The following is a 27,867-nucleotide window of genomic DNA, read 5'->3' as shown; positions in this document are numbered from 1 at the left end:
ATTTCATCGGGCTTTGGATCAGGCCCTAGTAGTACTGGTGCCACCAGAAAGGGACTCGCTCCGTTGCCATCATGGAGGTGCTCGCAGGGGCAGGGGAGACTTTGTAAATGTTCTCCGGGCTTCAGCAGTTCCGCTCTCTTGAGCGGGTCATTGAGCCCGGAGGTCTCCGTGTTTCCCGGAGCCGCTCGGCCTTTCCCCACCCGCCTCAAACCTTCCCACAGGATGGGCCTCCTTTTCCCCCCTTCTGCCGGGCGAGCGATTTGTACCGTTTGAATTCGCCCCACTGCCTGCCACTTTGATTCCTGCACTTTGAAATGCAAACCTGCCTTTCAATGCAAATGCTCCGGGAGGTTGGCCCAATAAAAGCCCTTCGTCAGGGAGGGGCCTTTGCGAGGTGGGGGAAAGCTGCCCAAGAAGTTCAGGTGAACCGCTTATCAGGAAGGAGTGGGAGCTGTTACAGGGAGCTCAGGCCAGGCCAGAGGCAGCCGCAGGGGCACAGTATGCGCGCAGAGCCAGCCGGGGATGATGTATGTGGGCTATCTTTTGGATAAGGACACTAACATGTACCCTGCGCCGGTCAGGCACCCCAGCCTGAACCTCAGCCCCCAGAACTACGTGCCCGCGCCCCCTCAATACTCGGATTTTGCCAGCTACCATCACGTGCCAGGGATTAACAGTGACCCGCACCATGGGCAGCCTGCGGGCGCCTGGGGGTCGCCATACACACCCACCAAGGAGGACTGGCATTCCTACGGGCCTGGAGCCGCTTCTTCCGTCGCTAACCCGGGGCAGCTCGGATTCAGCCCCCCTGATTTTAACCCAATTCAGCCGCCAGGCTCTGGACTCCTACCTCCAGCCATCAACAGCTCGGTGGCCCAGCTCTCCCCCAATGCGCAAAGGCGCACCCCCTATGAGTGGATGAGGCGCAGCGTCCCAACCAGCAGCAGCAGTGGTAAGGACCCCCTCTCGCCCCCCGGCCTCTCGGGGTTGTCTTTGCGTAGGTCGTAGCTGGGGCGCAATCCTGCACCCCAACAATGCCAGGAAGGGAGGGCAGCATTCGGCCTGGGGGAAGCTGAGTTTTCAAATGCCCATTACCCTAGAGAGCTCTGGTCAATGACACCGTAACGTGCCAGGGTATTTCGGAGAGCGCAGGGCTTGTAAATTAATATTTACACGCAGTTTATATCGGCGGTTTCGTCCATCTGAACTTCGGGGGATAATTACAATCTCGGAGACTTTGCTTGCAACGCCTCAGGTTCCTGCGGGTCCTTTCACAAGCGTGTCCCCAGAGCTGGCCCGTGCGGGCCCTGAGTCAAAGTGCATTTCCCCCTGCCCAGTAGAGCTGCATAAAAGTGCTTTGTTCTTGCTTTGTGGTAGTGACAGTCCCCACGGGGCAATATCGCCATCCCCGGTGTGGCAGCTGAGGGGAAACCTATTGCATCCGATGTATCCGATGAAGTGAGCTGTAGCTCACGAAAGCTCACGCTCAAATAAATTTGTTAGTCTCTAAGATGCCACAAGTCCTCCTTTCCTATTGCAAAGACCTCTCTCTTCAACCCCCGGCCCTGCCTGGAGCCCGCCTGGACTGGAATCCAAAGAGTTTAGCTCCAAATCCGGGTCACGCCATTCTGTTAAACACCCAAGACCTGATCCAAAGCCCAATGGTCCTCGGAGAGGGGCCGATTCAGGGCCCAATTTTCCAGGGCCTGGGTGTTTTACCCGTTTCTCCTCAAACCGGCAAGGAGACGCTGGTGCTAGGCTGGCTTTTCCCAGCCTGGGACGCTCTGCTCTGAGGGCCCCAATCCCCCCGAGTGCGGGGTGTGCCGCTGATGCAGGATCAGACCCAGGCAGCCTATATCCCCTCCTGTCCTCTGTTATTGGGAGCCAGGCATTATGAACGGGCGAGCTTCGATCTCAGGCGGCCCAGTGGCTTCTAGTTTTGCCATTTCGGGTGTAGTTAAGAAATGCCCAGAGCTTATCCCTCGGAGCAAAAGGCTTCTAAGCACAGACTGGGGGCCTCTCCCAAGCCCCACTGGGATCAGGGCTGGGGCCGGAGAGCTGGGAGCGCACATCCCCAAGGGAAGCGGCAGGAGGGAAGAGAGTTTCTGATCGTTCAGACCCTTTCTGGGGGAGATCCCGGACAGACCCTGCACGAGTCACTGGAGTGACCTGCACTGATTTTAGAGAGCGCCCCCGCCCCCCCGCGCTGTGTGTGGGTGAGGTGGGGGCTGGAGAAGGGGAGTTGTGTGAGTGTGTCTGTGAGAAGGGGGGGTGTATAGCGGAGTTGGGGTGTGGGAGGTGCGGGGGGGGGGTTGTGTGTGAGAGAGCGGTGTGTGTAGGGGTTGTGTGGGCTCTTGTGTGTGAGAGGAGGTTTGTGTGAGGTGTGCAGGGTTGTGTGTGTGTGTGTCCAGCTCCCCTTTCCAGGCTTGCTCTCCCCGGCCCCTTGCCTCCCGGCGCAATGTGGCGCAGCGCCCCGAGCCCCGCCGCTCCTGGTTCGAGGCTGCACCTCGCTGCCTCTCCCGCAGGCTCCGGGCCGCAGCTGAACTCCTGACCCCTCCGGAGGCGGGGGGCTGGCGGGGGGGGAGGAGGTGGAAGTCTCTCCCCAGGCCAACCCAAATGAACACGCTCCGCGGCCGCCCGGCTGCCCAGTTCAAAGGCAGCGCGGTTGTTTAAGGCAGGGGGGCTGGAAGTGGGGGCAGCCCAAATTTACAAGCGCTGTCCTTTGTCATGCAGATCCGGAGTGACTCCGGGTTGCAGGAAGGCGCGGGGCGCCCAGCAGCCCCATTGTCCTCGGCCTTTGTCGCCCCTGCTCTGCTCTTTGATGTTCCGAGCCGAGCCGAGAGGTCGGTGCGGGGCAGGGCCTCGCCCCAGAGACATCTCCCCGCTCCCACTGCCGGGGCGGCCAAGGCCTGGCCAATGCCCCCGACTCGGCCCTAGGCTGCGTAGGGGACTGGCCCAACCAGCTCCTGCTGGCCGACCTCCCCAGCCTGCGGCACAGGGGCCTTCTCCCACTGCCATCGCCAACCCGGCAGGGCTCTGGCACGACTGGGAAATCCAGGCTGGAAAGGGGCCGGCTGTGAGTGGCTTGGACCCATGGCTGGCTGCCCCGCATCTCCAGCCCGGCTTGGGATTTATCCTTCTCTGCTCCCTTCCCCGCTCTGCCTTTGGGTCAAATCCTGCTGCCTAGATCCTCCCTAGATCTCAGAGCCCCACTGGAGTTAGGTGGGCGGCTTCAGGGGACATGGGGAGAGCCAGATTTGACCGGGAAGGCTACCAGCTACATACACTGCCCCTCAGATGGGGGTTATCATCATCAGGTGTGAGGACCCAAAAGCCCCAGCAATATCAAACTCAAAGTGGACTCCTATTAAAAAATATATGTATCAGAGGAGCAGATCCTACTGGCATTGGCTTCACATGCAACAGGAATCTGCCCAGAGTGAGCTGCGGACCAGAAGTGGTAAATTTCCCCATGTAGACCAGCCCATCACTTAAATTGCCCTTACAAGGGGTCCAGTTCTGTCTTCCTTACCTCTTCTTTCCTATGGCTGGTGTAGAGCAGCATCTACAATTTCCCCTGAAGTTGATCAAGCCATATGGCTACATCAGCGGTAGCAGAATTTATTGCAGTAATGCCTCCTTCATATTTATAAATTGTGTAGTAGGTGGTGATATGTTCAATGGTCTGTCTTGGGGAGTCACACTCCCAGGCTGGGGAATCCCTGATTTTCCATTTGTGCATTAGATGTCTGCATCTACCGTGATTGGTTTGGATTTGGTTCAGAGTTGACCAAGATGACAGTGGAAGGTCGAATCCAGGAACCTTACTAGACTGAGTACTGCCTTACTTACTCCTCAAGTAGTAATACAGCCGAGAAGCATTGTGGGCTTTCAAATTCTCCTGGGGCTTGTAGCTCAGTAAGGTACTACTCAACATTAGCAAAAGGGGCCGATCTGAATTTGTATCCACATCTGATCCATGAGCCGCAAAAATGGTCCACAGATATCTGCATCTGGATTTAAAGTGAATTTCTGTGGAGTTGCAGGGCTGTACAGATCTGGGCCAGAACAGACAGCTTGCGGCTTGATCCTGCTCTATTGAAATCGGTAGGAATCTTGCCGTTGATTGCAGTGGGAGAAAGATCAAGCTGTGTATAAATTCTACGTATCTGAGTACAAATTTTTAGGATGCCCCCCCACTAGTACTGGGTCTTGGTAATATTAAAAATCTTCATTTACACACTAATCATATAATCTGCACCAATTTGACCATATCTGGGAGCACACAATACACAGAATAAATACCTTAGCAAGGGAAGATTCTGATTCAAAAGTTGCTTTGGGAAATCGGTGCACACCCTTATTTTCAAAACTGCCCAGCACTCAGCTGCAATTATCCATCTCTATGATTTTCACATTTGAAAATCAGGCCAATAATGTCCAGGTGGGCCACTGATCAGCACCCAGGAATTCCTGCTAACTTCCACCCAATTGTTCCGAGTTAAAATTCAGGTACCTAACGCTTCATGGTCAAGAGAGTTTTGGAGGTGTCCTTTTGAAAAGGGAATTTTTACAAATCAAATGAATCTGAGTGGGTTTACCAGCCCCTCAACTTGGAAATATGTCCCTGCTAGAACGTGATCCACCAGCACTGAAGATCTTTTTCATCCATCTATCCAGATGCCATGGGGGTGGGGGTGGTATCAGAACTTAAATAAAATAGAAGCCAAAATGAGACATGCTCCGTGTCTCACTTTGGCTGTGATCTAAATATTGCACTTCCTATTTTATGCAGCTTTTCAAAGTTTTGACAACAACCCCCTCCAACATGTTTGAGTGGCTTGGATAGGGTAATGATCTAGCGGGTAGAGAGAGAGCTCTGCACTGCCATGCAGGAGACCTGAGTCCAAGGGGAAAAGGGCTGTCATGAGGGACAGCCTCAGTCTCTGCTGGAATGAGAAGCGGACAGATATGGCCATGGGGGGTTCTCATCTGCCAAGAAGGTCCCGTTGCTGAGCTGTGTTGTCATCTCTTGCTGCTGTTGTCACAGAAAAATTGTACGGCTTCAACTGTAGCAACATAATTACAGCAGTACCAGCCACCTAGTGTGGATGCAGTTATACTGGTATAAAAGGGCTTATACTGGTACAGCTAGTCCCATACCGGAAGGGGAATAAATTCTACTGCTACAAGGCATCTTTATACTGGTATAACTGCATCCACACTTGGGATGCGCCAGTGTAATCGCACTCCAGTGTCATTATTTCAGTAAAAAGTCACACTCCTAACCGAAATAGTTATATGGATACAAAACCTACATGTCGACCAGGTCAGATGCCCTCTCCCTCTTACAGCAGGATGGGTGCAGCTGTCATGAGTTGGATGAAGCAGTAGCTCAGGATATAGGAATGGGAACTCTTTCTCCCAAGTGACTGGCTTGGGAGAGGAGGGTTTCAACACGGGGTAAGATGGCGGGTGCGGCGTTCTCAGATGAGACCCTCTCTGCTCTATGTGGACACTAAAGATCTGTTGGCATTTCTCAGGGGCAATGGCATTTGCGCAGATATCTTTGGCCGAAAATACCCCATCCCCTCAGTACTGTTGTACTGTGCAAGAGTTGCTTGTGCATTTCTGCCCCAGAGGTGGTCGCATTTCAGTGGTGCTCCAAGTACATAGCTTGAGAAACACTTTGAGATTAAAGGCACTCCAACAACAATAATTGATTACACAATAGGAATCCTAATTGAATTAATTGTATGTATACTATTAATTGACTAGAGCAGGGCACATGTGAATTCTTTGTCGTATACTGTGCCCAGTTTTGCAGCTTGTTGCCTTCCCACTGGGCTCTGCATAGGCACATTCAGCAAATAGCAGAATTGAGGCCTTGGAGAGGACAGGTGATGAGTGAATCATGATATTACTATCTGGGTGGATGACTCCAGAGCCCCCGGTACCAGGGCAGGAATTTATTCCCATTCTGATTAGTGCTCAGTGAGATGCTGGAATGATCAAAACTCCATGATCCACCATTATCAAAAGAAGAGCCAGCTGCACGGGGTAGTTTTGGGCTCTTAGGTCAGCCCTTGGAGGAGAAACTTGGGAGGGGCAGAAGTTTGAAACAACTGATAAAGGGAGAAAGAAACCAACAAACATCTTCTCTGGGTGAACCTTGTTTAATAATTTTACACTCAGGAGTGGAATTAAGATAAAATGGGGGCTTGAAAGCGCCTCTGATTGAGTTAAATGACAATTGGATTGATTGAATTGTGAAAAATATCGTGAGGTGCTCAGTTCATATCTCTTAGATTAAATACACACCAAAGGCCAAATAAAGTAGCCATTGTCTCCTTCAATGCATATTAGGAAATTCCCCTCCCCAGCCATGTCTAAAATCAGGAGGGTGTAAAACAAGTTCTGCGTCTGCCCAGTGCATCGTTGGCTTCTAATGACAAGCCCATTCTTGCAGTCCTTACCTCGGGAAGTCAGTCCTGCAGGCCTCACTCAAGATAAATTCCCAGCAAAGTCCACGGGCATTTCCCCCGGGAAAGAGCTGCCGAATCAGACAATATCCAGTAGTACCGGTTCATTTTGTTCGAAAATTGGCTTAGAATTTCTGTCCCTCTCCTCCATGCACAAGCACTCCACACGTGGGATTTTTTGCCTGAGTAGGACAGCAGGGTTCTTAGTAAGAATCTGCAGTTTCATCCTGCAGGGAGATCTTGGGTGAAATCCTCACCAAAATCAATAGCAAAACTCCCATTGACTTGTATCAGTTAGCACCAATTAGATGTTGTTTATATACCCCAGTCTTCAGTGGGATTTGTGTATGCAGAGCGTTTGCAGAATCAGGTCCTTCATACCTAATGGAAATAAAATATTGAGGGCTTTCCTGGGCCATTCTTTTTTAAAACAGGCAAATGCTTCAGAAACTTTCTTTATTAAGACAAAAAGTAATCAGCCTAGAGGCAGGTTTGGCACAGGTAAGGGAGAAATGCTTAAATGAACTGTTTTATTGCAATCAATAAACTGGGCATTAATCAGCCTGGATTGATTAACTACCCACCTTGCTGCAAAAGAAATAGGAAATTGATTCCACAGCATTTTTACTATAAATATCAACAGTTTCATTATGAGTGCTATAAATCATAATACTTCAGAAGGTTATAAATTACACCTTCCTCTCTGTCACTCCTTGAATAAAGAGCTACTAGTCTCTAGCCTGAAAGCCGCTGGGAAAGAGTTTTTCCTAGGTAATAAGATACTGTAATAACATCACACTTTATATGGGAGAAAGGGGTGCAAATCCTATAGAGAGATCCAAAGCCCAGGGGACCCCATGAAAAGTCTCTAGTTGAGTCATTCGATGAGCTTTGGACAGGCCTTAATTAAATAAGGGAACATTTTATATAGTTATCGCTAAATATTTCCATGTTCTCCTCCAATTGAACTATCAAACTATTTGGGGGGGAGGTCCCAGTTGTCTGTATCATGCAAGAGAATTGAAAGACTTCAGGGAAAGTGTTGTTGGGAAATTGGTTAAGAAACCAAGCATTCAATAGAATTGAACACATAATTCCTAACAAATTATTTGTCGAACGTCACCTCTTTTTTCTGCTCATAAAATGTTCACAAGCAGAGTGTGAAAGTCTCGTGCTTGCTCATGGTTCACAGTTATTTGCAAACCTCCTTGTGAATTTCACCTCACTCTGGAAATAGCTTAGGAAGGGCTTGCTGAAAATGTTTCAGATCTGAACTTTGAAATTCATGCGGTGCTGGTGAGTTACATAAAGCGCATGGTATGGATTGTGTTCTAAGATTTGTGTAACTCATGAACATGGTGTGAATTTCAAATGTTGCAGCTGATTGTACAATTAAAACTTCACTTTTTGGTGCATCCATGAGTGGAAAAAGTCTGCTTTTTGCAAACATTCATGTCAGTGACGTTTGAGCGCTTGAATGCTGGTGGGAAGCAAATGTTAAACTTGCTGCAAGCGCGGTCAAATCAAAATGTGTCTAGAATTCAAACAAGTATTCTCAGAACTTTCCCCACGCTATTTGCTCAGCTCTGGTATTAACCCCAAAATCTTGAGGGGAGAAAATCTAATTACTGAGATGTTGTGGCAAGTTTTGCTCTGGAAATGCTGCTGCAGGAAGTCTCAGGGATGGCACGTTTGCAGCCATTCCCAATGTCTTCGTGAACAGGGGGATTGTCTCATCTGAGGAGGTCAGTATATTTCATTCAGCCTGCTAAACTGTGTGTGTGTGGGGGGCGTTTTCAGTAAATGATGCACCATTGTTAAAGTCCTTAACACAATTAACCCCCCACCCTCCACACACACTATATACCCACACACATGCACGTACACACCCAAACCACCCCCGCCACCCTTAAATTATTAACCCAGGGATTTGTTGAGCAGCTAGTCGCCTGTCCAAGGTACAGAGTTTTCAAACTTTCTTAGAATTGACTTTCCTTGAACAAAAAAGGGCTTCCCTTGAGCATTAAAGATACCTACGTGACAGGCCAGGCCAGATAATACCCTGAGATTAGTGAAGGGACACTTAAAACCTCTGGCCAACGGAGGAGGTTTCTTACGGGGGAACCTTCAAGGATGCCCACCTTCCCGCTCTGTCAACACCGTGCTTTCATGGTAATAAGGGAGCCCGATTCTGCTGTCACACCAGATTTACACTGGGGTCACACCATGAACTTCAGTGGAGTTGCTCCTGATTTATAAGCGCAAGGAGAATCAGGCCCGCTCTGGACAGTTTGACTGTGGCGCAGAGGCTGGGAGCTGAAAAGCAGTTGAGAAAAGAGTAGAAAACGTTGTAAAGATGGGCTAGTATCTTCAGGTTTCAGGGTAGCAGCCGTGTTAGTCTGTATCTGCAAAAAGAACTCACGGAAGCTTGTGCTCTAATAAATTTGTTAGTCTCTAAGGTGCCACAAGTACTCCTGTTCTTTTTGTAGTATCTTCAGGGACTGTTTTCAGAGTAGCAGCCGTGTTAGTCTGTATCCGCAAAAAGAAAAGGCGTACTTGTGGCACCTTAGAGACTAACCAATTTATTTGAGCATAAGCATTCAGTGCATCCGATGAAGTGAGCTGTAGCTCACGAAAGCTTATGCTCTAATAAATTTGTTAGTCTCTAAGGTGCCACAAGTCCTCCTTTTCTTTTTTCAGGGACTGTCTGCAGCTGCTTTGTAGGAAGGCACTGCTCCTTCTGACACAGCAGGCAAAATCCTGAGAGGTGCTGAATTACGGTAGGCTGGGGCTGTAGGCCCATGCTTCATTAGCCAGGGTGTGGCGAACCATGTGAAATTGGTACACAATACACCCACCCTCCAGCTGATCTGTTTGTTGCCTCAGCTCTACCTTCCCACATATGACATTACACAGCAGGTACGGTTGATGGGAGGTTTAGCAGTGTACTAACGAAAAGCCGGGCGAGCAATCAAAAGAATCAGCCAGGTGCCAAAATCAATGCTGAATTCTGAGGAATTGGAAGGGGAGAGACGAGTCTGCGTGAAATACATGCCCTAGGTCTGCTTGTGATGTCGTCCTAACAGTTAATCCACCTATGGTTCAGAGAGAGCACCATTTTCAGTGCATTTTCCATTAAATGGGGGGGGGTGATGATGATTAGGGATGGGTGACATAGAAAACTGTAGCTGTTCTACCATCTCCTAGGCTGGATCCTGAATTTCATTGTGGGTTGTATTAAGAAATCCTGGCTTTGGTTTGCAGTTCTCACAGGTTCTTGATCCTTCCTCACTGCTGTGAGATTCCTCTAATGTTATGGTGAGATCCAGGAGGGACTGGGTTTTTCTCTATTTAACTTGTAACTAAGCCTGGCTTTGGAGCACTGTGGAGCTTTTGACAACCACTTTCCGATAGGCACAAAACTGGGGAAATAATTCATATTTCTGGAAGCACTTTTTCCCCCACTCAGACAAAAGCCCTCAAATCAACTACAATTCTGTAAATAATAGTTGACTGCAGCCAGTCTTCTGTGAATAGTTTGCACTGGAGTTGTAGCGGTTAATTGTGATTGGTCCGATAAGATGAGTCACATGGCATTATTTCTGTTCCCTGACTAGATGAACACTGTGCTTTACTCCTGGGAGCATTCTGCGCCAAAAAAACAAAAATTCTGCAAAATTCTGGAAATTTTATTTGTCAAAATAACAAACTACATAATCACGCCAGTTTCAATTATTTTGGTAATTTGTTTCATAATACCTGTTAGCAAGCATTTCTGTAACAATAGAGACGCACACAAAAATTCCCCCTGGAGTAGAGTTAAAGAAACCCCTATGATAATCCAGTTACTGTTTCTCTGCTCCCTGACCCCCCCAGAGCCCAGCCAGGGGGCCAGATACCCTCCCCTCAAAGCCCAGCTGCAGGCACCCCCCAGCCAATACACCTGCACCTCTCAACCTCAGAGCCCAGCCACAGCCCCCGGGCCCCCAGCCCAGACACCCGCCTCCCTCCCCCTCCTCAGAGCCCAGGGATCCAGAGGGAGAAAGAGCCTGATGCTCAGTCCCAGGCTTGCACGGAGTTTCCCGTGTGCAGGCTGGGAACTGCAGCTACCAGGAACCCTCTAGCTCCCACTCCCTTCCGCCAGCAGTGTCTTCGGTGTGCAAGCTAGGCTCTGCCAGGTCTGGCAGCCCACAGTGGCGGCAGTGCACTTCTGTGGGGAAAAGGAAATTCTGCACAGTGGCACAGAATTCCCCAGGAGTAACACTTGTGCATATGAAACAAAAGTTTGTTTGCAATGAAAACTCCCACATGGGACGTTGGAATTTTCCCACTCAGTGGACGTGAAAGTTCTGCTGGAACACGTACAATGGTGGCTGCTGGACACTTGGAGGGGCTTTCTCAGGATTCCTACACCGGCTGCTGGCCACACCTACAACCTGACATCCCCTTCCCCTCAGAAAGCGAGATTACACCCCTAGTGTTTCATCCACCATCTATATTTTTGCTACTCCACTTCCTGTGGTGGGGGGCTGAGAAAGGGTAGGAGAGGGCTTGTGAAAACCTGGCCTGTTGATTCACAGCCAGGACAGTGTCCTTCAACCATCGTGCGTTTGGCTCCCCCACCCTGTAGGAGCTACCGTGAGCTCCTGCCCGAAGTCAATGAAATACAAGGGCGACAAAGGAGCGTGGGTAGAAATAGGGAAGGCAGGTGCTACCGGGGCTCACAGGTTCTCAGACGGAAGCTGTTGTCTCAGCCTTTCTTTTCCTTCAGACAAAGTGGGTTTAGTGATGGTGGAATGTGCTGGTTTGACTGTCCTGAGGACTGATGGCCGCTCTTTAGCCAGGGAACACTTAGCTCCATGGGTAACAGCTTCCCCATGCAACCTCATTAGCAAAATAGATAATGTGCCGAAAGTGTGTGGCATTCTTCTGAGGGGAAGCTCTGTATCAGTGCAAAGCGTTATGATTACTGTGCTTCCATAAGGACGTGTAGCCCAGGTCCCAGGTCCTCCTGCTCAGTTCCTGGCCTCTTTGGTGACACTGTGAACTAGGAGGCAATTACCATTATTTCTATCGGTGATGGGAGCCCTTTTGCAGTGAGAACTGAACTGGGACCGTCAAACATTTCACATAAGGTTACTGAGCAGCCTTCAGTTGGTAACAGCTTGTGGTTGACTATTGACCTGACCCAGGCCGGAATAACTGGCTGAGGGGCGAAATTCTCCATGTCCCATTATCAGCCCCTTGAGCTATCAAGCCCCCTACCATCTCAATAATAAAATACCCACCCCCCACCTGCATGTATAGTTTAGAGACTTTAATAGGAAACCATCTCTTTACTGGCACATTCCCCTTCTCTCTCAGTCAGCCCATGGAAATACCCTTAAGGTACCGGATTCATAGTTACTTGTGGGCAATCCGGCTGGATGATATTGTAAGGGACTGTGGCTCTCACGGACCCTGGTGGGATTTACCAAGAGTTGTGGGGTAAGATAATAGTGATAGACCCTACGGGTACATACTCTGAGGATCTGTGGGCCTGGTGGAAGAGGCTGGAGCGAGTTGTGACGGGTGCAGGCTCAGTATTACAAACCCCACAGTGTTGTAGTGCAAGGATTGTCGGTCTTGTGTGACTGAAATGCTGCAGAAGCTTCTTAGGACCCAGGATAATGCTGCAACAGTAAAGAATAGAGTAACTGCCCCTGCAGCAAATTCCTTCTACATTTCTTCTCTGTGATTTTCTTAGGAAGATGTGCCATGGTTGACAGTGGTGTATTGTATATTTGGCTTCTTCTTGTTGCTTTGGGTGCTGCCGGAAGGGATGTATGTTAGGGAGGGGCCACTGCGATCATACACTGGCCGACGAGCATGAACCTCAGGACTATTCACACTGAAAGGGTTGGAAAATGGTTGACTGCCTGAGAGGGTTAGAGTCCAGTGGGAGGCCTTCAAACCTCATGAGAACCAATAAGTGTCTAGATCTGCAATCTCAGTCATGTAACCGATGTGGCAGCCATCTTGCCATCACTGATGAGTCGTTTGCCTGCTGCTTTCCTCTCTGTGCTTCATGCAGGAGATGAGGAGAAAAACCAGTAGGTTGCTCCTATTCCAAACTACAAAAGAGACATTGATTTAAAGTTGGAGCAAGTGCAGGCAGGAGCAGTCAGCACAGGGTGTGGAGTCCGTAGTTTCTGAGAGCCAGTCCTGACTCTGCCACTGATTTGCAGTGTCGCTTTGGGCAAGTCCCTTTGCCTCCCTGCCTAAGTTTCCCCATCCATAAAACAGGGAGGATAGTAGGTACTTAGCTATTTCACAGGGGTGGTGAGAGGTGTAATTAGTCGACGTTTGTGCCATGGTTGTATTTGGATACATACGGATTTTCATCATAAAAAAAATTAAAACAAAAATGGCAGCTAGATGTTATGGAAAGGGCTACATGAGAGAGAGAGAGAAGATCCTTATGGGGACAGAGAGATGGATGGACAGAAGTGCCACCTTCTCTCAGGCTCTGCTGCTGGCTTCATTGCTAGTGCAGGGTGAGGGGCAGAGAAGGCAGCATTAGCAAGAGGTGGACACAGGCACCCCACACTACACACCCATCAAACACAGGGCGTTGTGCCCTTCTCAGACAGCTGGCCTGGCTCAAGCTCGCTTGCTGCAGGTTCTGCCTGTTTAGTTTTGGATGTTTCTGACTTTTGACTCTGGAGGCCAGTCTATTATTACGTTATTCATATGGTTTAGGGAAACCTACATTCTTTGTTTTAGTTTTAACGGTGGATGAGTGAAGCCACATGCACAGAGCTGATCAGCAGTGCTACACGCTGAGGCATAAATGGCTGGACTCGGCGCTCTGTGCTCCTGACCACATCCACCAGCTGGCATTTCTCGAGGTCACTCTCCCTCGTTGGAGTTTCCAGTGTTAATTACTTTGGTTTAATAACTGTCAACCCCAGCCCCCACACTGTGCTCTCCCCTGTGAGAGGGTCCCCACCAGGGGCTGTCAACGAGCATATAATCCTGAACCTTCAGCACCAGCCTCTACCAATTGAGCTAAAGGAGTAACTCCACTAGCTGGTAGCAGTAGTAGGCTCTTGTCCTCTATGTGGAGCAGCCACTATATAGGGACACAACACAACCTGCTCCAATCTGTGTCTCTTTCTATCACTGTGCTCATGAGTCCATCACCATCATAAAATTGTACAGTTCTCCTGTCCTCTCTGTATGCATTTGTGCTGCTCCTGCTGCTGCAGTGTATGCCGAATGCCTGTTATCCACCTGCCAACACAATGGTGCCCACCTCTTAGCCATTCCCATTTGCTGCATCAGCTGTGCCCTCCTCACCCAGGGCTGGCTGGATCTCTGGTAACTATCTCTTGAAGGAAACAGCCACCTCTGTTAAATAAATACAAGTCTCACCCCTCCTCTGCTTCTGCCTGCTCCTCCAATGCTGTTTCTGTCTTTACACCCTTGCCCGTCACTCTTTAATGAAGTTATTTCCATTCCAAAACAGAATATTCCGAAGTATTTCCTGAGCCTCCAGTTCCTAATACCACCCTAATCTGAACATCCTTATATTTGCCCATTCCTTCGAGTTTAGACCTAACTCCTTGAATCATTCTGTTCTTTGCACAATCAATTCAATGCCAAAGTATTCTTTTGGGTGCCTAGTCTCATAGGCTCCTCATTGAGGACTCTGTCTTGAAGCAGGAAGAGGAGGTCAATCCTGGGGAGAAAGGCTTGACTACTGCTGCCTCTCTGGGCATGAGCAAGTGGGATCTTCCATTCGCCTTGACCTCACTGAAGGCCAAACTCTGCTTTCTAGCCCCAACAGCGACTTCTGACTTCCTCATTTATCTGCTGGCCTCACGCAGGCTGCTCTAGTCCAGGGTACGGAATAGAGGAAGCAGGAAGAAGTTTTTATTTCTCCTTTCTTCCCCTGCTAGGAGGGAGCGACAAAGCGCGCCTTGTCTGGGGCTGCATGGATGGAGACCCAGCTCCTAAACCCAGCCGCAGCCAATCCCAGTCTGCTGGGAGATGGTGAGAGAGGTGTGTTCTGATGAGACGTGGTATAATGGGACATGCCGTGCGTTGGAGCTGAGGCCGGAGCTCCCTTCCTTGTCTCAGAGTGAGCGCGATCTCGGGCAGAGCCCACGAGGCCTTATCTGTGAGAAGGCAGTGCAGCAGGTGGATGCTGGGTGCAGCTCAGAATCTGGACCCAACCTACCATCCCCGTCCCCCTCCCCATGTGTGCGAGTGGGTGTGTGTCTCTGCGTGCACACGCTCAGAAGTGAGTCCCTTTTGGTTTCCACAGCACATTAAAGCTGCTCCCTTATCTAATCATGGCTAAGGTGAGGGCTATTAGAGTTATATATTAACAAAGATAATGATACCCTCTCCCCACACAGACATTGGCCCTTTCTTGATCCTGGTGCTGAAATCCTTCCCACTGGCCTCGTGAAGGGCTCCTTGCGGCCGGTCATTCACCTGCCACGATTGTGATAGGACAGAGAAAGATTAAAAAGAAGCCGGCCTGACTTGGCTGCAGATTGTCAAGCGGCTGTGATAACGTTTTCAAAAATTTGAGCGGCCAGTTAAGGGCTCCAGGCCTGAGGAGGCCCGTGGCCAGGCTGTCAGGAGAGGCGGGCTTCATTCATAAGGAATAGGGGGGAATTAGAAAGCAAAGGTGGCGAGCGAGAATCTGATGTCAGGGAGAGGGAGCGAGTTCATGCTGATACTCTCAGGAACCTGAGGCCAGGTTCCATGGCACGCAACTGGGCCTGCCTGAGAGCTACCCAAAAGACTCATAGAATATCAGGGATGGAAGGGACCTCAGGAGATCATCTAGTCCAACCCCCTGCTCAAAGCAGCACCAATCCCCAATTTTTGCCCCAGATCTCTAAATGGCCCCCTCAAGGATTGAACTCACGACCTTGGGTTTAGCAGACCAATGCTCAAACCACTGAGCGATCCCTCAGCCCTCATTTGGCTCAAGCTCCCAATGTGGGGGCCTTGGCGCTCCCCTCAGACCTTGTCGGAGGGCGGGGGGGCGAAGAGAAGGGTGGCTGTAGGCAACACTGCAGGTGGCTCTGTAAGCTTCCTTAGCTGACATGTGCCCACTTATTAATGGTAGGGTGGAAAGTGCTCATGGAGACCTTGGTTGTGGCTTCTGGGCTGTTCATTAAAGCCCATCCTCCCTGCTGCTGTGGCTCCTGAGGGGCCCGGGGCACTGGAGCACTTGCCCCTACACCGGACCTTTCTCTGGAGAACGGGAGCACCGTGCGGTCAGTTTAAACAGCTGGGGATGAAACACAGCATTGGGCCCCGGGGGGTTGTGTTTTAATTTAAGATTCCATGTTTGGGGAGCGTGGGCGGGGGAGCATCCACACTCCACGCACGATCCTTGCAGGCTTGCATCACGCGTGAATGAGTCTTACACTTAGGCTGGTGTGGCCCGGTGTAGAGGGCTTGTGCACGATCGCGGGAGCTCTGCCCTCGGGCCCAAACGTAGTCACGCGGCACAGAGCCCAGATGCTGCGCCGGGGGCTGGGGAGCTACGCGGGTTGCTCAGCGGGGAAGGAAGTCCTAGCCGGCGGAATCATTCTGCAGCTGCTGTTGCGACTCTGAGGCTGCAGCACAGTGAGTGGCAGTAAAGTTACCCCTTTACGAGGAGGAGGAGAGAGCTCAGGGCTGCGCCATTTGCCTTCTGGTGCGGCTCCTTCCCAACCTTCTTTTGCCCTGCCCCACCCCACGCACTACAGTGCCCTGCAGTGCAGTGGGCAATGCAGAGCTGGGCTCTCTACCATGCTAGGGGAGCACGTCCTTTATGTGTTCCTGGCCCACCCTGGCGCAATGCCCTGCCAGGGAAGCCTCTGCAGCCATGACGGAGGGGACTGGATTGGCCCCTAAGGGTTTAAATGAAGCTTATGCAGTATGGAAGGGCTGTCTACTCAGGTGTGTGTGTGTGTGTGTGTGTGTGTGGCGGGGGGGGAGGGGTGCCACACCTTAAGAGGGACATGGATGAGGGTAGTTGGAGATGTGATTTGATTTTTAATAATGTGCATCACTAGAGTATGTACATTAAGTCTCCCATCTTCACTGCTGGAAATAAAGGTCCAGTTTTATAGCTCTGGTCTTTCCAAACAGAGCAAAGCTGTCTTGAGGTGAAATCTTTGGTGGCCGAAGGATTTTGCATAATGAGTGGCTTTCTGTCCCAGCCACCAACGATTTAATTCACTCCAATGCGACTGAGCGGAGCGAGCACATCATTCATCTCTCAGACGAGTCGCTTTCTGTTGCAAATAAGAGCTCGACACCACAAATGCCTGGTTGAAGCCCTCTCTCTTTCTACACCCACCACGGAGGGTGCGTCTACACTGTGTTTGAAAACCCACGGCAGCGAGTCTTGCGCTATCGCACGAAAACCAGCTGTGTAGACGTTTGGGCTCAGGCCCTGAGGTGAGCTTGACAGCAGTGTCTGCGCTGCTGTTATGGACAAAAATCACTGTAAAGATAGAATTAAGTTTGCAACTCTGCATTTGTATTTAAAGAGAGTTGAATTATTCATTGTGAGTACTATTTCGGTCTTTTCTTCTGCCTCTAAATCTGCCACAATCCACTTTAGAATTCAGCAGATGTATTTGCATTTGACCATTAGTTGGGATGAATTACCGCCAGTCTTTGGGTTGAATGTGCAACCTTTGCTACTTTGTTTAGATTGTAAGTGCCACATGGGAGGACCTGTCTACTCTGTACTTGTGTGGTACTAGCACAATGAGGCCCCACTCTTGCTTGGCTGCTAGGCCCTAACGTAATAAACAAGGTCAATAATAATGTTTGTGGTGAGTGACTGGTCGCTCAAGTCACATGGTATTGTTTCATCTGCCTGATTAGATGACTGAAACATTTGAAACAAAGAGGAGAATTAATTAATGAGACCTGGTGAACAGCAAATAACAGTGAATGACTAATTTCCCGCAGGGACTTTTGGATGAATAATAATTCCTGCTAAAATTCATGGAACGTTCAGGATTCACCCACCATCTGATTTTTGACTTTCAAACATTTATTTTTAATCTTATTTCCTCTCTTCCCAATGGTCTCCCCCGCCCCCACAACAATAGTCAGGGCAAAGAGAGTTAGAAGTCAGATTCCCATGGAGCTTCCATATGCTCTGCATGAGTAGAAGCCCTGGTTTCCACCTCACTGATCATGTGGAGTTTACAACTTCTTCATGACTCCTTGTGTTTATAAATTCTTGGGCTTGTAAGCCCAACAGTGCTTATAAACTTGGAAGGAGTCCTTCCAAAATTTAACTCTGCAAGAATCCCCGCAGAGTTTATAAACTACGCAGAGGACCCTTAAGAATTAATGAACGGAATTTATAAATTTCAGGACCAGGGGTGCCTGACCAGGTAATGAATTTCAGGCTGCACCTACGCAGCTTGTAACTTTAGAGACTTGGAGCAATTTGGATCACTTTGTCCACAAAGTCTTCCTGCAGGAGTTGTGAGAGGCACAGAATTCCGCACGGAAGTTATCGCTGTTGCAGAGAATATGTGGAGCAATGGCACCCAAGATGTTCCATTTTCCTGTTGCTTAGCTAATAGCTTTTCAATAATCCATCGGGCACAGTTTCATACACATCTGTGCATTAGTTCTCTCTGGCATCTAGTGACTGCAACACTTTTAGAGTTCCTAGCTCAAAACTTTTATCAGTAATTTTTGAAGTCACATGCTGCATACACAGCCGGTGCGATCCACCTCACAATTGCAAAAAACCTCACCAAAAATCCCCCTAAGCAGGAGAATATAGATGCAAATTTCAGATGGAAAGGCCCTATAGTCTGTGGAAGTTAGAGGGAGGAAATCAGATTTATAATGCAAATTGTCTTACAACAGTAAACGTGGATTTGCTATGGTGGGTCCATAATATAATAAGGCCCCTTTTCTTAACCTTGTGTTTGTCTCGCTCTATATTTGCACGTGTTACACACACACATAAAATCTCTCTTTTGCACAACTACACCTACTTACTCTCACACTGAAACACATTTCTCAAGTGGTCACCAAGCTGTTCGGTCTTGCTAGCTATGACGAGGAATTGAGGTAGGGCGCTGGAACTGGAGGTGCTGGCTTGAAGTAATGATAGCATCCGAGTGCACGGTTTCCATCACATGCAGCATTTAGAGTTTTGTTCAGTGGCTTTCAGTATAAAATCCCTATAAAAATCGTCCCAGCGCCCAACTTAGGTGCTCTCTTCTGAGCAGATATGACGTGAGCCAGTCTTACTACCTTGCTTCCCTTCTACTGGCAAGGGATGAAAGTGATGATCAAATTAGGTCTTTTCTGCTACGTGTGATTTAGTGGCTAACGCCCAGTTCTAAGAGATTTGGGTTCTATTCCTGGCAGTGTTACAGACTTGCTGTGCTCTTGCCCACCTCGCCGAGTTCTTGGAAGACTTAATTGCTGCTTGTCAATTGCTTTGAGATCCTCTAATGCAAGGCTGCATAGAGGTGCACATTATTATTTAGATGAAAGGTGCTATATGCAATCCCACTCTTGTTCTGTCCACATAGGTGCTCATACAAATCCATGCTCCACGGCTGTGTACCTCCGAACACACACTGACACAGGGATGAGCAACCTGGCTGCATGCACAAGCACACGCTCGGGCTGTTTGCCGAGTACATGCACTTCAATGGCCTCCTCAGCCAGAGGCCTAGAGAGAGGACACAAAAGCCCCGGTGAGTGGTACAGTGATGGAAATCCTGCTTCCACTTGAAAAGGTGAGCCACCGGTTTTGTAGCCGGGGGTCCTCAGGTCACGTCCCAGCAGGATCAGCTGTCTCCCAGCACTTGCGCCCATATGCAGGCACATCCCCCGGGTTCACACATGCGTTCACACATATGAATGTATTGACGCACGCTTACACTTTTGCATTTGGCTTGGTGGCAAACTGGAAGCAGGAAGTAAACTGGCTTGGGCTTGGTTACTCATTAGAAAAGCAGCTGCTTTTTGCCCCGACGCTCATACACCACCTGTTGTGGTGGCTGCCCTTTCCTGCTCTTATCGCCAGTGGGCTGATCCCTCGTAAATCACTCAGCAGGGTGACCCTGCCCTCAACATCTCTCCTAAGGACTCTTCCCTCTGGGGTCCTGTGCCATGGCCCAGGGCGAGCCCCAGGCCGCCACAGAGCCGCTGCCCTCTGATGACGCTCACCCTTGTTTCCTCTCCTCTTTCCATGAAAGAAACCGTTTTAGAAAAAATCCCCATCTCGTTGAGATGGGGAAGGTATAGAAGAGACACACCCGGCCGGCTGAGGCCTCCCGGAGTGAGGGAAAAATCCAGCTGGGTAGGGCTGCAGGGGGGCGTTGCGTCTTCCACTCCAGCAGTTCCTTCTCTGGTGTACTCTGCAGAGACCTCGGGCCCTCCCCTCCCAAACCCTCCATGGGGCGGCAAAGGAAGCCGGAGAGGCTGAAAGGGGCAACTTGGTGGCTGGAACCTGCTGGGCAAAGTGTTCCAAGTGCACAGGGAGACCAGACTGGGGCAAGGGGCTTAGCTTCCTGCTCCCACCCTCAAACATTGGTACGATCAACACCAAGCCTCGCGTAGGTGAGGTGGTGTAATAACGCCCGGCCCCACCCTTACCAGTAAGAGCCTCTCCGTTGCCATTTGGCCTTTCCATCCCGAGGGTGAGGCCGACAGCAGGCAATGCCCAGGCTGCTGCTCATAAATTAAAAAAGGACAGACTCACACGCACTCCTATATTTTTACCCTCAGAAATGGGCTTGCTCATATTTTAGGGGAAGGTTTTGAGGGAGGGACCAGTTAATATTTTATCGGCCTGGGTTTGCCGGCCAGGCATTAGCTGCAAGGCCCTCAGATACCACAGTGATGGGCATAAGTGATGGCCACTTTCTTCCTTTTTAGTGTGTGTCTCCTCCTCTGAGCCCTGTTCCTCCTCTGCTTTCTTCCTTTTGTGGGCTACCCTCCTGTGCGCAAGGAGCTGACTGATGGCCAGAAAAGGCCAAGTGCCAGTCTTGGAGCCTTTATGACACGGAGCCACGTGAAATTCCCAGACTGATGCAAAATGAGCAACTCACAGTGGAACCTTTTCAGTCCCTTGCCACTGGCTTTGCATTTTGCTCACTGAGTCAGTTGGGTCGTCCCTGCACTCTGCGTGCAAATCTTGCCCCGTTTTCACCACTGCTTCCATTGCTGCGCTAATTCTCCTGCTTCAGTTCCCTTTGGTCAATAATCCTCTTTGATTGCTGGGATTAATAATAAGACAAATCAGCCTGTCCCACAGCAGAGCCTCCAGGACATTTCCACATGAGCCATGGATGCTGACCTTTTTAACTGGCGTTCGGATACCCCGGTGATGGGCATAGTAAATCGACTAGCAGCCAGGCAGGCTGTATGCTTGTATTTCTAGCTCTCTGAAGATGGTGTTGCAGTCTGGGCAAAGACCAGGCCCCCAGAGAGTCAGGGTACAGTGAGCGGGGCACAGGGATGTGAAGAGCAGGCCTGAGTAGTGCTGTGGAAAGGCTCCAGGCTGGCAGCCCAGGAAGGCTGAGCCATCTCTCGGTGGAACAGGAACAGCACCAAAGCAGCAATTCAAGCTTCTCCTCCACTGCCCGCCAATGGGGCCCAGTCCTCTCCTGGAGGAACCCCTCCTGGGGTGAGTAGACATGCCCATGAGAATACCACGCTGCCCATGCTTTGTGGTGATGTTGATACCTGTCCACCAGGTACCATTTATTTCACCTAGGAGAGCTATGCGACATTTTGGACGCCTAGAATTGTCTGACAATATAACAATATGTTATCATGCCTCTCGAGCAGTGATACTCAGGCTGAGGGTCCCAAGCCGCAAGTGGCTCTTTAACGTGTCTCCTGCAGCTGTTTTCAGTACATGGTATTAAAACACTGGGTCATTTAATTATTAGCCAATCTCAGTTATTAACCAGTCAGGATGTTTTTACTATGTTATACTAAACAATTCCCCTGGCATACTGCTTACATGTGACTCGATAGTACTTTAGGAAATGAAACAATGAATTCACACGACTGTGGTTCTTTTGGGTAATGTTGATCACTAATTTGGCTCCTGAATCACTGAGGTGTGAGGATCACTGCTCTAGAGCAAGGCAACGTTCCTGTCTTGGACTAGACGTGAACCAGAGAACTTGAAGTGAAAGGCTTTGTATCCCGTTACCTTGTCCTGCTCTGTAGGAATGGATCTTGGTCTCCAGGCCTGGACTTTCCACAGCAGTGGTATACACAGCATCATACATAGCTCCCCCATTCCTTTTCACTATGCCAGTCTTACCAAGCGTGACTGATGGCCGTCATCATGGAGAGATGGAGTCAACAAGCCATACAAGAATCTTCCAGTATCAGGAGAAAGGGACATTTTTTTTTATTAAAGAAGGATAAAGACAAACAAAACTAAAGCAAATAACTCCCCTCTTAGAGATTCCAGTGGGCTTCTCACATCCCTTTTCATGCCCTTTTCCCCCTGGCCAGGTCCCCTGTCCCAGGACGGGATGCTAGAGAGCACTAAACTTTCTTTATGGCACTCACAGATTCCCCCTGCACAGAGGGAATCTTCAGAAGGGCAGTGTCCACCAGGTTTCCAGCTGCTTTGTACCATGCAGGGGTGTCAAGCAACCTAAGAACTGGGCCCTCCATATAAGGATGTCCTCCTGATTAAAAGTAAAAGTATCTGGTAGCTGTATATGGGGAGGGGAGTGGGCGTGGGGGACTGGTTGTGATGATTTATGTAATCTGTTGCTGACACTTCTTAGTTTGGAAGGGCTTCATGGTTCCTTTCACTGCTACAGTATTACACTGACACTCCAATAACATATTTAATACACTCACATGCTTTTCCAAATTAAAAAAGAGGGAGGTGACAATATTCTGTCCTCTAAATGAAAAAGGCTTTCCATGCTTTGGCACCACCAATCACCATGCAGCATGAGCTGTCTTGAACATAATCCTGCCCTCTATTACTCCAGATTTACATCTGTGTAACTCCATGGACTTTTGTGGGGTGACTCCATGTTTACACCAGTGCAACTGAGCAGATTTTGGCCCATTGCCTTCTTGAATTTTGGAAATCTCTTAGTTGTTGCTGTGTCAAGCTCTGGAGAACCTCTGTAGGTCAAAAAACACACAGCCAAACCCTGTTTTCAGTGACACTGATGTAAATCCGGAGCAACTCAATTGAAATTCATTAAGATGCTTTGGATTTGCACCCACTGTTCCCTGGTACAGCTCCAGTCTCTTTGGCAAAAGTTTAGGAAAAGACAGGCATCTACATCTGTTGTCCTGTGTTTTCCAAGAAGACAAATGGACTGATTCCCAGGCAGGAGGATGTTGAATATGCAGTTGAAAACACCATCATGACCCACCTGCCATTCTGGAACAGAATTTATTGATTTCTGGATATGAAACAAACTTTCATGGCTGTGTTTGTTGCCCTCTCTCTTGGGTATTTGGTAGGGATAATCACAACATTCTTATTAGTAAGCCTGTTGATATGGGTATATCCAGTTCTTCTTTAAAACGTCTTGAAAGAAAGGACCTATGTCCACTGATCCAGGAATGTAATAAGTGAGATGGCAGGACCATCAAAGGCCTATGTTGTATCTATTTGCTGTATTTCTGAGTCACTGCTTGTCTGTACACAAGGACGCTGTTGTGCATGACTCATTTGTCTTCAGGCAGCCTCGTGGTATTGCGGAGCTGAATGGTCTGCTGCAGTTAGGCTTCTGTTTGATAGCGATGTGGATTGCTCAACAGACATTTGTATTTAATGCTAACAAAGCCAATATGCTACATTTTGGACACCTAGGATTGTCAGACAAAACCTTTGTGGATTAGCAAAATGGATGACCAACGCCTGGTCTTTGACGCATACATCTCATTATCCTGTTGTGTGGTTAGAGTTAGGTCTTACTCTGCAAAATCCCACAGGATCTCCTAGACAGAGCCCTCTCTCTTACTGTATATTTTCATTAAACCTTTATCTTTTGGTTTGCATATTATCCCTAAATATATGTCACACACTGAATGAGCTAATGCAGGAGACCTGTGTATCATCCTCTACATTTATTTTTCCATTTAGGAGAAAATAGTTATACAGAGGAATTAAATTACTTATGGCTGGGGCTGAGAAGCAATGTGTGGGGTCCAGTTGTGGAGTTTGGGGGTTTGGGGGCTCCATCTCTGCTTTGTCTTTTATTATTAATCATCATCATCATTTCTATTACAGTATATAGGCTCTAGATATTTTATACATCATTCTATTACCGCCTAGCAGCCATCTCTAAAGAAAATCAACTTTCACATAACTTACCATGTGATGGATCTGAAGAACAGTTCACTTTCCTTTCCAGTGTTACATGTGAAATGTATCAACACATTGAAATCAAATCCGCTGCTTACAAAGAGCCCTATTGAACTCCTGATTGAAATCAATGGGCCCAACGGAGTAACAGAAAAATATGTTTGCGAACAATTATTCAGTGAACAGATGCAGAGATTCACAACAAATATCCCCAAAGAACATATTTAACTCATTCAACAAACAAACAAGTAACTTGCCCTACGCTTTGTCTCGCTAAACGCTGGTTGAAGGTGGACAGCTAAGCTGCACCTGCAAAATATACCCTTGCATCTGCTTTGTGCACAAAACCCACATTTGCAGACACAACTTAGGTGCTGCCCTTTGAAAAAGTGGTACTGCCCTGTCCCAAAGGCAGTGACACACGTGTGTTCATAGCACATTCCATAAGCCGCCCCTTTGCTTCACTATTACTTAGGGGCCGTGGTGAGCAATTCAGGGCCTTCTTCCCTCCTTAGGTGCACTGCCTGCTGGGGTCACCTGCTAGAAGTCTCGGGTAGGTATCCAGGAACAGAGCTCGGCCCTTAGGTTTCTTCGCCTGCAGCTGCAGGAGCGGCCCTAGCCATTTTGCCAGCCAGGGTGGAAAACGTTTTCGCCCCCGCCTCAGCAGTGGAGGGGGAAAATCAAACAAACCAACTCCGGCTGGCCAAGTAGCAGTGAAAAACCAGGTCAGCCAATGCAGCAGAGAAAGGGGGAAAAAGTCAAGGGGCACAGGAACATGTTGCCCCTGGAAATTGGCACCCAGAAACCACCCTGCTTGCTCACCCCTAGAACTGGCCCCAAACAGCTGGCAGTAAACTCACTGGGGCTACTGCTGTGACATAGCTGCTGTTCCCATCTGCAATCCTGCTGTTATTCCCGGGGGAAAATCTTTAGCTCTGCTGGTATCTTCTTTTCCTGTTATTATTTCTTGTGCAGGTTGCAGTACTGCCTGGAGGCCCAACCAAGTGCAGGGCCCTCTTGTGCAGGGCGCTGTACAGACACATAGCGAGAAACAGCCCTGGCCCTGAAGCTCTTACCATCTCTGTAGATAAGACTGACAAAAGGTGGGAGGGGAAACCGAGGCCTGGAGCGGGGAACGACGACTTGCCCAAGGACGCACAGCAAGTCAGAGGAAGAGAGAAGAACAGAGTGCGGGTCTCCTGATTCCCAATCCACTGCCCCATCCCCTAGACTCCACTACACTTTCCCTCCCTGGCTTCTAGCGTATGCATCTTAAAACGATCAAACCTGACCTTCTTCCAAGAGGTTGGGTTTGGAGTTTTATGGCCAAGGGACTCCGGTTTTCTTTGCATTCTCAGGTTTCATTTCAAACCAGTTCATTCTACATTTCCTAGCCAGTGTCCATCATTGCCTTCCAACACCTGACTCTGGCGCTCTGTCTCTCTCTGGTGCCGTAACGTGTGTCTCTCTCTTCCTTGGGTGCAATTAGATACCACACAGCCTCCTCCTCAGTCTACGGTGTCATCTCTCTCTTGGATGCCCCCGCCCCAGCCAGCTCTCTTCTTCCAGCAACTGCTTGCCAGCGGGTAGGAGTCTGTGGGCCTCCCTGGTGGACTGACTTGGGCAATTGCTGGGCAGAGCATTTCCGCATCCCTTCCGAAAGGGCTTGATGTCTCCACTACCCTCTGGGTACCAGGGCACTGCAGTGGTACCAAGCGATCCATGGCATTGCATTGGGGCTAGCCAGCAGGTCCCTGGGGGTAATGTTCTCACACTCATCCCTTGCCAGCTGGCACTCCGAGTCCCCACTCCAGTCACTGGACATTGTCCTCTCTGCTGTTCCCATTAGGCAAGACCAGAACAAAAGACAAGTACCGGGTGGTATATACGGACCACCAGCGCCTGGAGCTGGAGAAGGAATTCCACTACAGCCGCTACATCACCATCCGGCGGAAAGCAGAGCTGGCGGCAACGCTAGGGCTCACCGAACGGCAGGTCAGTGCTGCGCTAGTCACGACTCGCTGGGCCGGGCTGGGGTTATTCTCCCTCTCGCCCCACCAGCTACCGTCAATGGGAGGATGATGGGTAACCATCCAACCACTGCCAGTGGCTAAGGGCTCCTCCAGCCGATCCCATCCCCGGCAGCTGAGACGTGGCGCCTGCCTTGTCCCGTGGGATGGGCTGATGCAGGCAGCCTCGGACATTCGGCCTAACTGCACCCATTGAAGTCCGCGGTAAAACTCCTGAGTGCACAGTTAGGCCAATGCGGAGAGCTCTTGAAACCCCCCCACTCTTAGGGTGATCCTATAAAACAGCAGAGTCGGCACCTTCTAGGGGAGATGGGAACGCTGTAGGGGAGATGAGAAAGCTATGGAGGAGAGGGGAAGCGAGGTTAGGAATCAGGGGCGCTCTGAGGGGGCGGGAGGCTCGCGTTCGGGCACAGGCTCAGAGCGGTGACGTGGCTCATAAAACGAAGACCTCCCCACCAAGCCCCGCACCACGGCTCCTCGTTCCTTCCTGCCTAGGGTGACCATACGTCCCGTTTTGGCTGGGACAGTCCCTTTGTTAAGCCCTGTCCCGACTCTTTTGGCAAAAGTGGGCATTTGTCCTGTTTGCTCTTGCCAAGCTTGATCAGTTGGCAAGAGTAAATGGGACAAGTGCCGACTTTTGTCAAAAATGTGGGGTGTGGAGGAATGTGCCTGTGGGGGGGGGAAATGGCGATGCCAGCCCCCCCGCGGGCCGGGGGGGAGGGCTCAGGCTAGCCCTGCACGGTGTCCTTTGGGAAATATGGTCACCCTATCCCCTGGCGCCCCCTGTCGGAAAGTCTCTCCATCCTGTGTGTGCCAGAGGAACAATAGTGAAGACAGAAAAACTAACCCGGCAGAGAATTGACTCCTTGCACTGACTCCCTCCAACCCTCTCGTCCCCATCACCTCACACGCTCTTTCCCTCCCAAATGCTCGTTCCCCCTCTGTCCCTGGCCTCGCTCACTGCCATATTTCATCCTGCCTGCTTCTCTCCTGCTGTTCCTTTCCCTGTCTCTCTCCCGCCCCCCCCGCATGCCTATCCGTCTCTCTCATCTCGTCTCCACAGGTGAAAATCTGGTTCCAGAACCGGAGAGCCAAGGAGAGGAAGGTGAACAAGAAGAAGATGCAGCAGCAGACGCAACCCACAAGCACCACCACTCCCACCCCGCCGGCCGTTGGCACCCCGGGTCCCATTGGCGGCATCTGCAGCAGCACCACCAACCTGGTCTCCTCTTCCCCAATGACTATCAAAGAAGAGTTCATGCCGTAAGGCCAGCAGACAGCAAGACACGGCTAGATGTGCCGTGCAGCGGCGTGGAACCAGGTGGGGAGCTCTGGAGACTGACCATCCCTTCACAAAGACCTGATGCTGCAATGGCTGAGCCTATAAAGCCGCTTCCTCTCTCTCCGGAGGAAGAATAAGCTTTCTTTTTGATGGCAGACGACCCCTCTGTGGCGGGGTCATGGACTCAGTTCTATGTATAAAAACAATAGGTTAGTTACTGTTACTCTGTGGTAGGAAAGAAACACTGATCGGGCCTCAAATATTTATAATCAAATGCAAGAGGGGGCGCTTGGGGGATGGGAGGAGACAGTGAGGCCTAGAAAATGTCATTAGCAGGAGGGGGACAGGTTGGGCTCCTGGCTGGCGGTTCAGGAGACTGGTCAGGAATGACTTCCCCTCGGCACATCAGGCGGAATGGGGCCGTTCAGACAAGACTGGACTAACCACTAGGTAGATGTGCTGCTGGGAACAAGCTTCTGAATCAGTCTCCGGCATCCCCCACAGTCACAGAGCGGGAGAAGGGAGAGAAGCAGTGGAAGTCCTTCTGCAGAGAATCGGGTGAGGAGCACACAGGAGACAGGACTGAAGGGATTAGCCAGGAGAAGACACTCAGCTGGTGCCTGGAGGGAGAACAGAAGTGGAGAGGGGACATGGGGACAAGCTAGGAACGTTCTCTGGAGCAAGTGTGTTCTTGTAAGTCTGAGGCATGAAAGTGGG

At 49.9% G+C, this 27,867-nt stretch overlaps 1 protein-coding gene across 1 annotated transcript; it reads left to right on the top strand.

Annotated features, from left to right (window-relative positions):
- The first annotated feature begins 525 nt into the window (after nt 1–525).
- Nucleotides 526–27,135, top strand: CDX1 (caudal type homeobox 1). Its single transcript, XM_074962071.1, has 4 exons — nt 526–932; nt 2,569–2,594; nt 25,688–25,833; nt 26,932–27,135. The coding sequence occupies exons 1-4, from the start codon at nt 526–528 to the stop codon at nt 27,133–27,135; spliced, it is 783 nt and encodes a 260-aa protein (XP_074818172.1).
- Nucleotides 27,136–27,867: the final 732 nt, after the last annotated feature.

Source organism: Natator depressus, chromosome 8 (genome assembly GCF_965152275.1).
Source record: "Natator depressus isolate rNatDep1 chromosome 8, rNatDep2.hap1, whole genome shotgun sequence".
Lineage (NCBI taxonomy): Eukaryota > Metazoa > Chordata > Testudines > Cheloniidae > Natator > Natator depressus.
This window is presented reverse-complemented; position numbering and strand designations above follow the sequence as displayed.

Coding starts and splice junctions, on each gene's coding strand:
- CDX1 (XM_074962071.1), top strand. CDS start 526: ATGTATGTGGGCTATCTTTTGGATAAGGACACTAACATGTACCCTGCG. Junction 933..2,568: donor GAGTGGATGAGGCGCAGCGT/CCCAACCAGCAG, acceptor CCGGAGGCGGGG/GGCTGGCGGGGGGGGAGGAG. Junction 25,834..26,931: donor TAGGGCTCACCGAACGGCAG/GTCAGTGCTGCG, acceptor TCGTCTCCACAG/GTGAAAATCTGGTTCCAGAA.